This window comes from Crassostrea angulata, chromosome 5, assembly GCF_025612915.1.
Source record: "Crassostrea angulata isolate pt1a10 chromosome 5, ASM2561291v2, whole genome shotgun sequence".
NCBI classification, from domain to species: Eukaryota; Metazoa; Mollusca; class Bivalvia; order Ostreida; family Ostreidae; genus Magallana; species Magallana angulata.
In genome coordinates this window covers 28,752,431-28,767,054 of record NC_069115.1, presented here as the reverse complement: position 1 = coordinate 28,767,054, position 14,624 = coordinate 28,752,431, and the positions used below count along the sequence as shown (strand labels likewise).

Sequence of the window (14,624 nt, the reverse complement as noted above, 5' to 3'; positions counted from 1 at the left end):
TATTTCAATTTTACAGTATTCATCTCTACTTAAATAGGCATTTTACTGGTATTTTTCACCCATATTCTTTAATAATAATATGATTTAATAATAATAAAATTTGAATAGTACAAGTACTAGTAATTAATAATAGTATACAAATGAAGATTTTTTAATTGACTGTATTGAGAAACCGAAAGCAAAAATTTGTAAAGTAACATCGTGAAACAAATTGCTTTTGGTCTAAAATTACGCTATATATATAAAATAATGTACATTTTTCTTAAAATACAAAATGAAAGAAGAAATAAAAAGGAACAATGAAACAAATCTATTTAAAATAAAAAAAATGGAAAGGTGGAGTGGAGTGGATTTTGAAATAAATGAAAAAAAATCGGTTTTAGAAAGCGTTATCCGTGCGGCGTTATGAAAATAGTGAATCAGCGCTTTTTTTTTTACAAAGAGAGTCGCTAAAATTATTCCCGCGTTGAATTTATTGATTAAATGATGATCAGAACATTACGTGACTAAATACATATCACTCACTACGTCTTGATAATACACATTTAAAAAAGTGCAGTAACTTGTAAAACAGAAGGTTGTAAAACTCAATATATAGAAAGCATTTTAAGTAATTTTTAAATTCCTATTTTTCAATGACTTAAACTGAATTTGTCATGAAAACGCATTATTCTAAATACAAAAAGAGTTTTTTAAAAATATTTCATCTTAACTTTCAAAAACGTGACCACAAAGCTAACATACTGTGGAGGAACTCTTTATGCTGAAGTATTAAAATTGTAATGAGTTATAGTTCGTACCGAAATAGCCTGATCCTCCTCATTAACATTAAGGAAGAATTTAACAAAATTTAGTTTTTTGCGTCCGCAATTAAATGTGTAGATGAATTTACAGCTACACTTTTTAAACATTTCAAACACATTTTAATAATTATGTATATAAATAAATATTATAAATCATCAAATTTACCGTACCTGACCCATGTAGAATTCAATTTGGCTGACTTAGTAATGAAACAGATAACTATATTGCTTATATGTTGATATTAGAGTATTTGCATTGCCATCAAATTGTTTAACACGCCAAACACTCGTAAGTTTTTAGGATAACCATATCCGTATCTAACACTTGAAATATTAGAATCAATATTTAAATAGATCTGAAGTGCACTGGCATTAAATATATTCATTTTGAAAATCAAAGTTGCCAGCAGTATGGCTCTGAAATTTTATTTTTTATGTTTCTCTGCTGCCATATCAATACTTGTTTCACTGCCAGCTGTAGAATGTTTTGATATATTTTGGTAAGTATGCTGTATGCATGAACCATTTTTCGATTAATTACAAATAAATTACACTTGGTAGTGATATATTAAAAAGTCTGCCTAGTTATGATAACATTTTAATTGATTATATGTCGTTCAGCAAATGTACATAACTTTTGAAAACTATTGCAATCTACCCTAGGCTATATTGAAATTGTGTAAAAATGACGGTATTCTAAAATTCAAAGTGACGAATCGGTGAAATGTACCGCGGAAAGTCTGACAATTTTTTTTTCAAATCAAAACTGTTCAATTGGGCCTTAGGTAAAGTTTGCTTGTGTAATGATTTTCATAATGCAAAACGATGAATGAAAGTAAAAGCTTATCGATATTAATCTTTTTCTTCGTGCATAACTAAAAGACTGAAACAATCTTAAAGCAACAAATATCCTATGTCTGATCTTCGTATAAATCATCGATATTTAGATACAAAAGATGTGTAACCAAATGTTGATTAGTTTGCCCCCCCCCCCCCAATTTTTCTACATACCCTTAAACGCAAGACAAATATCATACAAAAATAATTTAAATGTTTAGCTTAATAAAAAAAATCGCCCATTTCTACGAATAATCAAGTTTTTTACAATCTTTTCAGGTATCTTTGGCAGTTTTCTGCAGTATCACTTGCTAATGAGACCAGTGACATTGTCAACAGTAAGTAATTTAGTCTCACTACTTATTTAAAATATAATTTCTGTCTCAATATATGAAAGTTACGACACATAAGATAAAGCCCTCATAAATTTTTTAGTATAAATTGAATCATCTCTTTCTGTACGTCAAACCATTATTATTGTTACTTATTGTATCATTTCATGATAACCAAAGACTTAACAGTTGCCAAAAACTGAATTTCAGATTTTATAGTGGACCTTTTATCTTGTTTTTATATATGTTTGTTTTGCATCGAAACCATCTCATTCTCATCAAATACAAAGTATAGCATTTTCTCATAATGACTTTGAGAAAATATAAATACTGTACACTGTGGCAGAATTTGTAAGTAGGCAAGGCTTTCTATGTAAAATGTTTCTTTTTTTAAAAAAATGTTACGTAATTATTAATAGATATTCTTTCAGCGCTTATTGAATAAATTTAATATGCACATATGCATTTATTATAAAATAATGCTCGTATCAAGCATGAACTAAAATATGATAAATGAAATACTTCTTAATATTCGCTATAAATTATTATGTTTTTTTTTTAGTTTAAACATTAGCTAGGCGTCGAATATCATTTTGAATTTCTTTATTGTAGTCTCATCATCTATAAAGACACCAACTGGATTTTCGACAGAAATATTACTTCAAGATAAGTTACTGTTATCAAACCAAACAACAGCTGTGAGAGAAGAAAACACGACGAAAGTATACGGTATTATTGAATTGAAATATGAATCATAATCTTAACAAACTATTCTTTTCAATTTCATTAAGGAAAACACTTTTATTTAATAACAATTCGATTGCTTCTTATTATTATCAAAATGAAAAGCTTCTCACTTCTCTGAGTTCCCTATTTTAAAAAAAAAATATATAAATGGTATTACATATTGCATAACCAAATTAATGAAAAGCATTTTTCCGTCATATTCACAACAAAGTATTTATTAATTGTGTGTCTTTATTTTTAGAAATGTATCTACCAAATGAAGAGGAGTACTCAAGGCGTGTAAATAAAATGCTATTCTATTGCATTATAGGGCTCTCATGTGTAGCAGTGGTGATGGTGTGTCTTCATGTTGTATTATATTTTGTGATTAAATTGTATCCATATAAAGCCACAATGAAAATGTCAATTTAAATATCACCAATATCCGACTCTTTAAATTTTACATGTATTAGACTATGCGGAAGTCATAAGAGTACTTGACGGATGTGAATAATCGTACCAAATTATGTTTGTTTCTACATTGTTTTCATGACAAAAACATATATAATATGTTATAATGCTTCATTTGGAAATAAAAATACCGGTATACACATTGCGTACATTATGCAATGCAATAAACAGGACGAAAAACCACGTGTAGGTAATTTTTAATTATTACAAGCAAGCCATTAAAATTCAATTTGATGAAAAAAACAACAATATAACTCTCCGGTAAAAAACACTTCTTGTTTATTTTGATAACAATAAATACCCATTGATTAACTAAAATAGGGAATATTACTTCAAATGCATAAAAAAAGCCTATTTACTTTTTGTCTCTTCTAATCAAATTATCCTTTTTCATAGGATATAGAAATTAACACAGAGTTAAAATATATGTTTCTACCTTGCAATGCTCCTATATAACTTATCAGGTTGAATTAGAACCATTTTGCTACTCTACTATTGTAACCCTAACTTATTTGAAAGCAGATAATAGTAGTAACGTAGATATGTAACGTGTTCATATCGATATACTATAATAGAAAAAAGGAAATAAATAAACACTTGTACGATTCCTTAGAAAATTTCAAACATTACACAATCATGACAGAACACTGCTGTAGTCATTGTAGAGATAAATCAAATATTGTCAGCTAAAATATGAATGTATTGCATAAATATAATTCTAGTAACTATTCGTATAACGACTCAATTTTTGACTACCATCGTTCAAATTTTTTGATACAAAACTTTTTTTCCCAAAATCGTCACGACAGTACCTAACGCTAGATATGAGGAGATCAACAACTGAATGCAATAAATTGTGAACTATGTGTATGTAAAATTATTAAGTCAAATGTTTATAAAAGCGTTATTTTATTTTTGACATCTTTTGAATTCTGAAACTTTGATGATATCAATGTGGCTTTTTTAAACATACATGTCAAGAGAGTGATCTTGGTTAAGAAATATTATAATAACTTCTAACTTCAGACAGACACGCACTTATGACTGTTCATTACTCTGTCTGTGCTGAGTATAGCAGAGTGTCGAAGTTGTCGAAGACAACGACTAGTAAGATGGGAGAAATTCTGATAACAGGCACATCAACCTAGGAACAAAATATTAAGGCCATACCAATATTATTTCTTGTTCGTCGGACATTCAGTGAAAAAGGATACGAGCGGGCGAGCGATTTAAAATGAAATCATATTTTGTAGCTAAAACATTTTTGCGGTACAAAAATAAATTTGAGCGGACTTTTACCTCATGGCAATGAGGGTTCCGTTCAAAATGACCGATTGTGACCGAAACCTTTGGTAACCTGCACCCTAGACCATGCCGCCATCCCATCTAAATCTATCGCGTTCAAGGACACACAAAGGTTATGTTAACAATGAAAATCTCGACATATGTCGTCTGCATTGTTAACATTAAAGCTTGATTCATCGGAGAACACAACCTGACGTTAATTCAGATTTTGCTTGGTCCACTGTAATATGTAACGTCGGCGATGCGGGTTCAGTCATAGCCCTTTGTAAGATTCTTTGCAGTAGATCACATTGCGTTTCAATATTCTACAAACTATCAAGGATGAATATGCCAACTTTGACGTACTCACGTGAAATGTTCTCGCAAATTACGTTGGTGTATGTACCCCTGTTCATTTGTTGTTGCCACAGACGGGTAACCATGTCGAAGATCATTTGTTGATCCCCTCTGATAAAAAATGTTGCAACAACCTGTTTATTGTACATGGATGAAAATTTAAAGGCCTTGCTATCTTACACTGACTAACACCTGCTCGCAGCATACCAATTGCTTGAATTTACAATTCACCGTTTAACGCTTTTCAGTGTATTTTAATGATTTAATCTGATATTGGTGCCAAAGCTAACATTATTAAAGTATTTTTGTAACGACAAATCTACCGTTTCGTCTTTTCATTTGTACTACATGTAACATCGTCCAAAAACTGAGGTAGCAAGGGACAGTTTCGGATAAAATACCCGTCAATATTTTCGTAAATTGAGAGCTGTTGTACTTGAAGGCTTATGATTGCTGATAAAATTTATGAAATGATTTTCAATGATTATCATTAGTTAGAGGAATGTTTCTTGTTGAAATTGATATTCGATATACAGGCCCCATATGTTAAGTAAAAGAAAATCAGAAGAAAAAAGCAAAACATGCGGTTCTGACTGTTGTGTTGTCTTTGCATAGTGAAAGTGCAAGTTACAGACGGGTTGTAAAATAACACGAAAAGTACGTCAATGGGACATTGTAAACTATACACTGGTAAGTTTCTGAGGTGATGGTGCAACATGCACACTGTACGGAAGGTCAACCCTTTGCAGGAAATTATCTGGGGGTGTCTAAAAAGCTGAAAAATCATGAAAAATTAGCAAAATATGAAAGAATCAAAATCTCATAAAAATTATTATGTAGAAAATCTTGCAGGTTTTGACGTGTAATTTTCTTCAGAAATTGTTGACTGTCCTTATAAAGAGTAAATTAAAGGTATTTGTGCTGAATGGGAAATTCTAGTTACAGAGTTCCGAAGACACGCATCCCCAGGCTACATTGAATAAAAAAAAAACGTTCCCGTGCCCCTGAGTACAGCTTCGTCAGCTCGATGCATAGTTGATAATGTTTGCGATAAAACATATTTAAACATTATAATCATGAACAATTCGGAAACTTAGTTTGCTATGACATAACAGAATTTTAATACATTTTAATAAAAAGTATTTCCGTTTGGATTGGGATGAAAATATCCACGTCAAATGCTTAAACATTAGTCCATGGATTTATTAACGTAATGATGAGAATGAGCAACACCGTACAGTTGCGGTGGATTGGAAATGTATTTTTCATAGCTGTAACAGTGACGTTTACGAATGCTTTGGCATGCCGCACGTAAGAAATCTTCATGTTCTTTAGATTTTCGTACTTCATAACATACATGCATGTTTAACATTCGGGTGGCAAAATTCATTTTTTATTTTGTTAATGCAACTACCAAAGAATTTATATGACCAAATTCTAGGATATTTTCAAAAAATTGTTTTATAGACCTCCTAATTGCTGCATCCGTTACCATACTGACGGAAACACAAGTCGTTGTATCGGTAGGTAAAAACATATTAAGATGAAAACATTTTTAAGAATGTCAAAATGATTTGTAGTATCAGTTAGAAGTTAATGTTTCAATTTCTGAACCGGTAAGAAGTTTTAAGACAGATTTCCAACTTCTGGTTCTTTTGGGAAGAAAATACGGTTTAAAGGGGCATGGTCATGGCTTAAGTCAAATTCTTTTTTTCTGTATTAATTACGTACAAAGCTTTATAAATTAAATGAAATTTCAGTCAGTCGTTAAGTGATAAGCATGATACAGAGCTTACAGTTCGTTGTCATGTTAACAAGGTTCGTGCCCTGTTTTTGTTTACTTTGGTTCGAGATACCAGTAAAAATCTTTTTCAAACTGATTTGTCTATCTTCTTATTCATTTTTAGCATGAATAATCAGTTTTGAACGTTCAACACATTCATTTTAGGTCTAAAGTTGGAACTGTTACTTTAAAATTCAAAACAAATTTTGGTTGCCTATTAAAAATGTCAAACTTTGTTCTAATTACAGCATTGTTAACATTAAGGTGGGAAAATAATTTTTGACCAAAATCGTGACCATGCTCCTTTAAAAGGAGAGTTTAAAATTTACAAATATGGAGAGGCCCATGAGCTGGAAGACATTTTTTAGCTCTTTGTACCCCTGATATACCGGTAACTTTTATTTTCACTAACATTTTTTAAAATACGTTTTGCCATAAAAATCGCTTTGCAAAGCCGCCTCTCGTTGTGCCCAGTATTAGTGAGTCCTATAAATCTATATATAAAAAAGCAAGCTGATACACATTAAGTTTTGAAAAGTCTTAAATTCATTATTTATATTTTGTATACAAAAGGAGACAAGGAATCAATATAAAGAAGATACCTTTATTTCCTATTTTGATGAATATATCAATATATACATGTATTTGTATTAGAGTTAAATGGAAATAAAAACCAAGATTAATGATGCATGACTTATCTCGTGTACATAGTTTTCACCAATAATGACAAATAAAAATATGTTTAAAAAACATTCTATTCTATCTTTGGCTCGTGTAACATTCATACTAACACTGATATACGTATGTACGTATATTGCATTGGAATTATTTAAAATTTACCATTTTAAATTAAATGTCTTCAAACTCCCTTTTAATAGAATGCATGCCAGGATATTTTGGAACCTTCTGTAGTCAATTGTGCCTCTATCCTTTCTACGGCAGAGGGTGTCAGTCTATGTGTTCGTGTGATGTGTCAGACTGTGACTATGTTCAAGGTTGCAGAAAAAAGGGTAATGATTCATCTTACGTATGCAGCTGCCATTTATTGTTTCCTTAATTTATTGCCACTTTTTCGCATTTAAAACATACGACTCCATTGAAACTGTATTATGCAGATTGAGATGTGAAAAACTTAATACAAACATGCAAAGAACTGTTGCTTATAAACACATATTATGGATTTTTTTTAGATTGTCCCTATGGGTATCAAGGGCTATATTGGAGTAATAAGTGTCGATATCATTTTAATAATGTTTTCTTAAGACTGTTGACAACGTACAACTTATATTCAAAAGAATTGATAAAACGTTGGGAGATCTGTTAAATTAAATGTCAGATAGTTGGTAAAAAACGTTGGATCAAAATCTTATGCTAAGATATAGATGTAATTGTAAGTTGTTAGGATGATAACCCTGTAGATATCAGAAATAAGTTAAAAAAAAGGTAATATATCATTTGAAGACGTGCTTTTGCAGCTTCGTTATCTAAAATTCAAGATGTTTTTTATACATTTAATACTTATGATTGTAATAACCATGTTCACTGTCATAGAATAATAATATTAGCTACTTTTTATGCCTGTGGCCTCTGAATATTTTTTTTTACAAAACCCTTAAACATTTACATATACTTAGTCTAGTAATATGTACACGTCGTTTTATCATTAAAATGATCTTCTCTAAAAAAAATCGTTAAAATGATGCATGGCACACCTAATGTTTGCTTTGGAAAAAAATATATTTATTAGTTTAAACTTAAACTATTCATACAATATACATTTAAATATTTTCATTATAGTTTCATCCTCTGAAGCAGTGTCAAATGTATCGCCAACAGAGTTAATGAATCAAGATACATCGATGTTATCAAAACAAACAACACTGACCGAGGAATTTACACAAAGAGAAAAGGGTAATTTAGAAATAAAACGGAAATGATAAAGATTAGCTATCACGATATCATGATATAATTTTAATAACTGTATTAAGATATTTAAAAGCATCTAAAGTGTACAGTAGTCCTTGTATCTCTAAATATTATTTTCAATAATGTTTTAAATACCAAGAACTACGTATTCGTAATTCCAGTGTTTCTATATTTTTAGAATTGTATCTTTCATACCAAGAGGACAAATCATGGCATAAAAACAAAGTGTTGTTCTATTTCATAATAGGACTTTTATTTATAGCGGTGTTATTGGTGTGTCTCCATATTATACTATGTTTTGTGGATTGAATTGTATTCATAATAGCCGCATTTACAAACATTGTATTCATAACATGTTTTGTAAAAACAAAATGGGTGTGAATTAAGCGTTTTAACACACTTGAAACGTCGGCAAACTATGCGGAAGTGAGGAATAGTGCATAAAAGGAAGAACAACTTTATATTAAACTGTGTTTGTTTCTTCGTTGTTTATTTTTAAAAAGAATATTTTATCTTCAATTAATTATAGATGCTGTTTTTCAGTTGATGATGGAATTATCTGTATTCATCACACATTTAATTTTTTCAGTTAGGAAAGAAAGAAATTTTACAAATCACACACATAAAGAACCAAGTTACACTATATTCTTTAATGACGTTTTTCGAAAAAAAATCTCATTAAATGCTTAAAAGATATTTTCTATCTTGCGTTTGTCCTCACATGTTGATTGGTAAGTTTTTCTTTTTAAAGATTTATTTTAGAACTTAAGTTGCTATAGGTAAAGTTGTAAATTTGAGACATATTGATATCAATATACGTTTGATAAGGTTTTAAAAAGCAAAACAAACGAAGGCCATCTCACGCTTCCGAAAACTCCTCAACATCACACGTGATTGAAAATGATAAAATCCATGCATTGTAAAATGTATTAAAATGTGCTGGTTTTATTGAAATACAGAGAAAGAATATATCATGTATTTTTGGAAGCAACATTTACTTTTATATAAAGAAAGGAAATTTGACCAAATTGCACATAGAAAAAAAAATGGATGACATTGTTTCCTTTATGACTTTTTTCCATTTTCAGATAGCTTTAAGTCTGTAACAAATATATTGTACTTTGCTTTTTTCCTTACAAATTGATCTATAAGATCTATATTAATATAATCTTTTAACACTTACTATATACCAATTTTTTTAAAATGCAATAACCTGCTATAAATATAGTTATTTCTATATTTATATTTTTTGTTTTTTTTAATCAACTGTTTGTGGGTCTTCATCCACTTTTGATGTAGACATGATGTTTCAATATTAATATTTTATGTTTTATTTTATAGTCCATCATGGAATCAAGCAAGCTTTGGTCAGTTAAAAAGGGTTTAACATAAACTGACAATATACGCAATAAGGCTAGTACCCGTAACAGTCAAAACTCTTTTTTGCCAAATATAGAAGAGTACCAATTAGTTTTCAACATTTAAGTTTGTACATAAAAAGCTTGAGACACAATTAAATTCTGATATATCGTAGTAACAGGAACATTAATTGTTAATATCATGGTAAATACATTTTAGTACGTGCACGTCGTATTTTAAACATGTAGGCACTTGCTCAATATATATTTTTTTCAGTATGAATGCCCATGCACTTATCACAAACATAATATATTTTATCACTGTACTAATTAGGCTATTGTATAATTGGTGAATGTGTCCACTTAAACTTTAAATGATATTATACAACAAGGAAGTTTTGTGTGATATTTATATAACTGGTTTTACTGGCCAAGAATCATGAAAAATGTAATGATGTGTATAAAAAACGTTCGGATATTAAATGAATATGTTTTTCAACATACTTAAACTAAATTATTTGTTATTTATTTTAAAATAAAGGTCAGGAAATGGAAATATGAAAATGATATGAACATTACTCTTTCAGCTCATGTGAAAAAAAATCAATTTAAAACATTCATCTGCATATCCCCGTTAATCTGTAAAGTAAAGTTCGAAATACTCTTGATTTTTGCTTAAAATTGTTCGTGATACTTTAAAACATTACACGGTAATACGGTAATATTAAATTTAGAACAAATTATGATTTTGTATCTGCTTCCTTAAGAATAAGGAAACGTTATCTGTCTAAAATTGGGTGTAAGCAGTTTTAAATGAAATGGATTTTTTTCATGTGAAAATGTTGACAGTTTTTAGCTTGATTTTCTTTATGAACGTGCATATCAATAGAGGTTATAATACAACATGTCCACTGTAAGTATTGTGGTTTTTGTATCAGTTATTCATGTTGATTTCAAAATGTAACTCTTTTGCTTTCTATCATCATTGATCTTATTTGTCAACGAGTATGTGTATTATGATTTGATTTGAATAATATTGTAGACCGCGAAAATGCACTAAAAGTTACCGTTCTAATCACTTTAATGAAATCATCTGCACAGGTATGTATTACAATGAACTTTGGGAGGATATATTTAATCCATCACCATATTTGATTCATCGCCATTCTCTAAAATTTGGAATTGATATCATGTTGAAGAATACATTAAAGTTTATTACGGTTCTATTTTGTGCTTATTTTTTATTTCATTTTTTTAAAGTTAATGATAAAACTAAACAACTTGATCGTTTTATTTTCATCTCTGTATTATCTGTTTTGAGCAATCAATTCATATCATTCGGGCTTCATACTTGATTCAACAAACATTTCTGTAAATTGCTATCGTTTTAATGTGAAAGATGAATACTGGTAAAGTTGTTTATATATTTTGAATATTACGAAAGAAAAAACGCTATCAATGTGTGTTATTAAATCTAATACACGTTAGTACAACTGAAAATATTTTTTGATGGTTCTTCTTCGGTTATAATTCTAAGTTGTCTTAATTTAGAGTGTTTACCAGGGTATTATGGATCCTGTTGTAATTACACATGCCGATATCCTAACTACGGAAAAGAATGTCAGTCAGAATGTATGTGTGATGAAGAAAACTACAATCATATCATAGGATATGTACAGAGAAGTAATGCTCATGTTATTTATTTTTATAAGAGCTTGACGTTAAATTCATAATATCTAAGAATATTGCAATAACATTGCAGTTTATAAGCTTATATGTAATGGTATTTCATAACTGGATAATTATTACTTTTTATCATTGTCATATTATTATGTGTATTGTTAGCATTTTATTTGTTATTAAATATTATTCAGTACTAATTTGATTCATCATGTTTTTGATCATGTTCATAGGAATGTTCTGGAACACGATGTAAACATATCAATTTTCAATGTACTATGCAGACTGTTAGTTTTATATTTGTGTATTATATCACTTGTTTCATTCAATAGCCTCAAATGAGACCTTTTGGACGACTAATCCTCCGTTGAACAAAACAAAAACAAATATAACGTATGTTTTACATGAACATACAACTTTTAAGAAAGGTAAATTTTATTTATCTATCTATCTTAATCTATCGACTAATAAAGTGTGATAGGCATGTTAATAAAATAAACATAAGATGAAATATATACAATATCTTAAATATTATGTGGGCGTGGTACATGTACGATTGGTGTTTTATTTTTTCTTAAATTAAACTGTTTGAAAACTGTTTATATCTAAAGCAATGTTTAGATCATAAATATTCTTTTACGATGATACGACAGCTGAAGACCAATCAGATGTTACACAAAACTCGACAAAATATGACCAATACTCAAATAAATCAACAGAGAAAGGTAAGAAAATATTCATAGACATCGTGAGTACGTGTATGTTAGTGCTTGCAGATTGATTTGATAGCGGTTTGTAGAAAGTCATTTATGTATGTCCTTCACACGACATGACGTCACAAACAGCTTTGACGTCGCGATCTGAGTTTCCATCCTTTAGTTTTCTGGAAATAGATCGTAACGTTAAAAGTGAATTGTAATGAAACCGTAAAAGAACCACTTGTTTCCTTTACATGGATGTTGTGGTTAATACAAGAGGGACAAAACGCATTCATATCAATATTCAATAAAAAGATAGGAAATTTCTAAGTTTTGTCTAAATTAAATAACTATTTTATAAACTGATGGTTTTGAGATTATCTTTGCTACGTGTAAACAAAAGAATAAAGATCGATTTTAATGTATGCAAAAGAGCAGGTGAAAGATTAATACAATTTTAGAATAGTTTGCATAAAAAAGACGGAGAATATAAGTACTCATGTGAATCATGCTTCGAAACCCTATAGATTTACCCAATTTTTTTTTTTGGTCACTTCTGATTTATTACAAAGTGCCTTTTTATGATTTGGCGACATGTTTTAACTTTAGAAAAGACAAAGCCAATTCCAAAAGTTCAAATATACACGTATGAAAGAATTTTTCTTTAAAGACATTCTGATTAAAAGTCATTTATCACATGTGCCAATTTCTTTTATTATACTTTCATGTTAAATACTGAAATCTGATTGGTTTAGACGCAGTTGATAATCCGTTCTATTACCCTCAGCGTTAGCAACACACTTAGCAACGGGTAACACAACGAATTGTTACATGCACGTAAATCATTCGCGTACGGTTCGTCGCAGTATTCATGTCATTTCTTTATAAAAGTAGTTAAGCATTCTCTAAAATTAAGACATTCAGTATAATAAAATAAATAGTGCCTGTTTGGGAGGATAACAGTTGAAATTGACACCCCTCGAAAACCATTGTCAACCTCCGCTTCGCGTTGGTTGACAATGGTTTCCTCGGTGTGTCAATTTCAACTGTTACCCTCCCAAACAGGCACTATTTATATTATGTCGTAAAATATATCAACCGTTTGGATTTTTAAAGAAATTGTCCAAAGGAACAGAATCGGTATTGAAAGGTGTTACCCGTCCGGCGTCCTCTGTGAACTAGAACAGAATTGTTAGGTAGATAAAATATGAACATACATGTACATTACTTGTATTTATATTTGAGAGCAGTATTGTCAAACCTTGGTACCGATATATTAACTTAGTAATTTAGAAATAAAACGGAAATGATAAAGATTAGCTATCACGATATCATGATATAATTTTAATAACTGTATTAAGATATTTAAAAGCATCTAAAGTGTACAGTAGTCCTTGTATCTCTAAATATTATTTTCAAAATCTCAATTTAATGCTAGAAATAATGTTTTTAATACCAAGAACTACGTATTCGTAATTCCAGTGTTTCTATATTTTTAGAATTGTATCTTTCATACCAAGAGGACGAATCATGGCATAAAAACAAAGTGTTGTTCTATTTCATAATAGGACTTTTATTTATAGCGGTGTTATTGGTGTGTCTCCATATTATACTATGTTTTGTGGATTGAATTGTACTAGAACAGAATTGTTAGGTAGATAAATTATGAACATACATGTACATTACTTGTATTTATATCTGAGAGCAGTATTGTCAAACCTTGGTACCGATATATTAACGTTACTAGGCGAAATTAGAGAAATATAACGAAAGTACCTCGAAGGAACTAGTATATTGCATTGCAATGATTGCATGTAGTGTAAAAAAAACTCCTTATATCAGTGATGTTTTGGTTAATGATAACATTTAACTATTTTTGTTTTCATTTTCTGATTGAGGTTGATACAAAATATGAATAAATAGTAACAATTGGCTTCATGTCACATTTTTAACACTTAAAACATGACACCATAATGAAAATGATGAAATTTCAATATCTATTTAATCCACGATCGAAATATCAAGAAAAGGATTAATAAATCAATGTAAAAAATAGGTCAAGTGGTTATATCAATCTAACACTCATAATTTAATAATTAAACAATATTAACAATCTAAAACGCATGAGAATTTCCTTCCGCTTTCTCAATAGCTACACAACCTGCAAGATAATTTTTGCTTTGAAGGTCATATGTTTACGTTTCACTGTAAATGTATTGGGATTTGATATATCGTAGTATCTACATGTTCTTAATTTGCGTTAAATCTCTTCTCGATACGGTAAATTCCTAATTAAAAGCGAGGAATTAATATGCGCTTATAATCGCCAGAAACCCGTCACGCGAATTTTAAAATATCGCTTTTAATTT

General features: G+C 29.7%; 3 protein-coding genes across 4 annotated transcripts; all 3 read left to right on the top strand.

The window, feature by feature from the left end:
- The first annotated feature begins 1,201 nt into the window (after window positions 1-1,201).
- Window positions 1,202-3,378, top strand: LOC128182991 (uncharacterized). Of its 2 annotated transcripts, none has more exons than XM_052851776.1 (4): window positions 1,202-1,303; window positions 1,920-1,978; window positions 2,585-2,694; window positions 2,961-3,378. In XM_052851776.1, the coding sequence occupies exons 1-4, from the start codon at window positions 1,215-1,217 to the stop codon at window positions 3,000-3,002; spliced, it is 300 nt and encodes a 99-aa protein (XP_052707736.1). In that variant the 5' UTR covers window positions 1,202-1,214; the 3' UTR covers window positions 3,003-3,378. The 2 variants fall into 2 exon arrangements, with proteins under 2 accessions (XP_052707736.1, XP_052707735.1); XM_052851775.1 differs by having other exon boundaries at window positions 2,585-2,701.
- A 2,652-nt stretch (window positions 3,379-6,030) lies between these two features.
- Window positions 6,031-9,682, top strand: LOC128184943 (uncharacterized). The gene is made up of 5 exons (XM_052854595.1): window positions 6,031-6,121; window positions 6,278-6,333; window positions 7,472-7,603; window positions 8,391-8,504; window positions 8,698-9,682. The coding sequence occupies exons 1-5, from the start codon at window positions 6,033-6,035 to the stop codon at window positions 8,826-8,828; spliced, it is 522 nt and encodes a 173-aa protein (XP_052710555.1). The 5' UTR covers window positions 6,031-6,032; the 3' UTR covers window positions 8,829-9,682.
- A 42-nt stretch (window positions 9,683-9,724) lies between these two features.
- On the top strand, window positions 9,725-14,112 carry LOC128184945 (uncharacterized). Its single transcript, XM_052854596.1, has 5 exons — window positions 9,725-10,790; window positions 10,920-10,978; window positions 11,429-11,560; window positions 11,890-11,985; window positions 13,755-14,112. The coding sequence occupies exons 1-5, from the start codon at window positions 10,696-10,698 to the stop codon at window positions 13,883-13,885; spliced, it is 513 nt and encodes a 170-aa protein (XP_052710556.1). The 5' UTR covers window positions 9,725-10,695; the 3' UTR covers window positions 13,886-14,112.
- The last annotated feature ends 512 nt before the right edge of the window (window positions 14,113-14,624 follow it).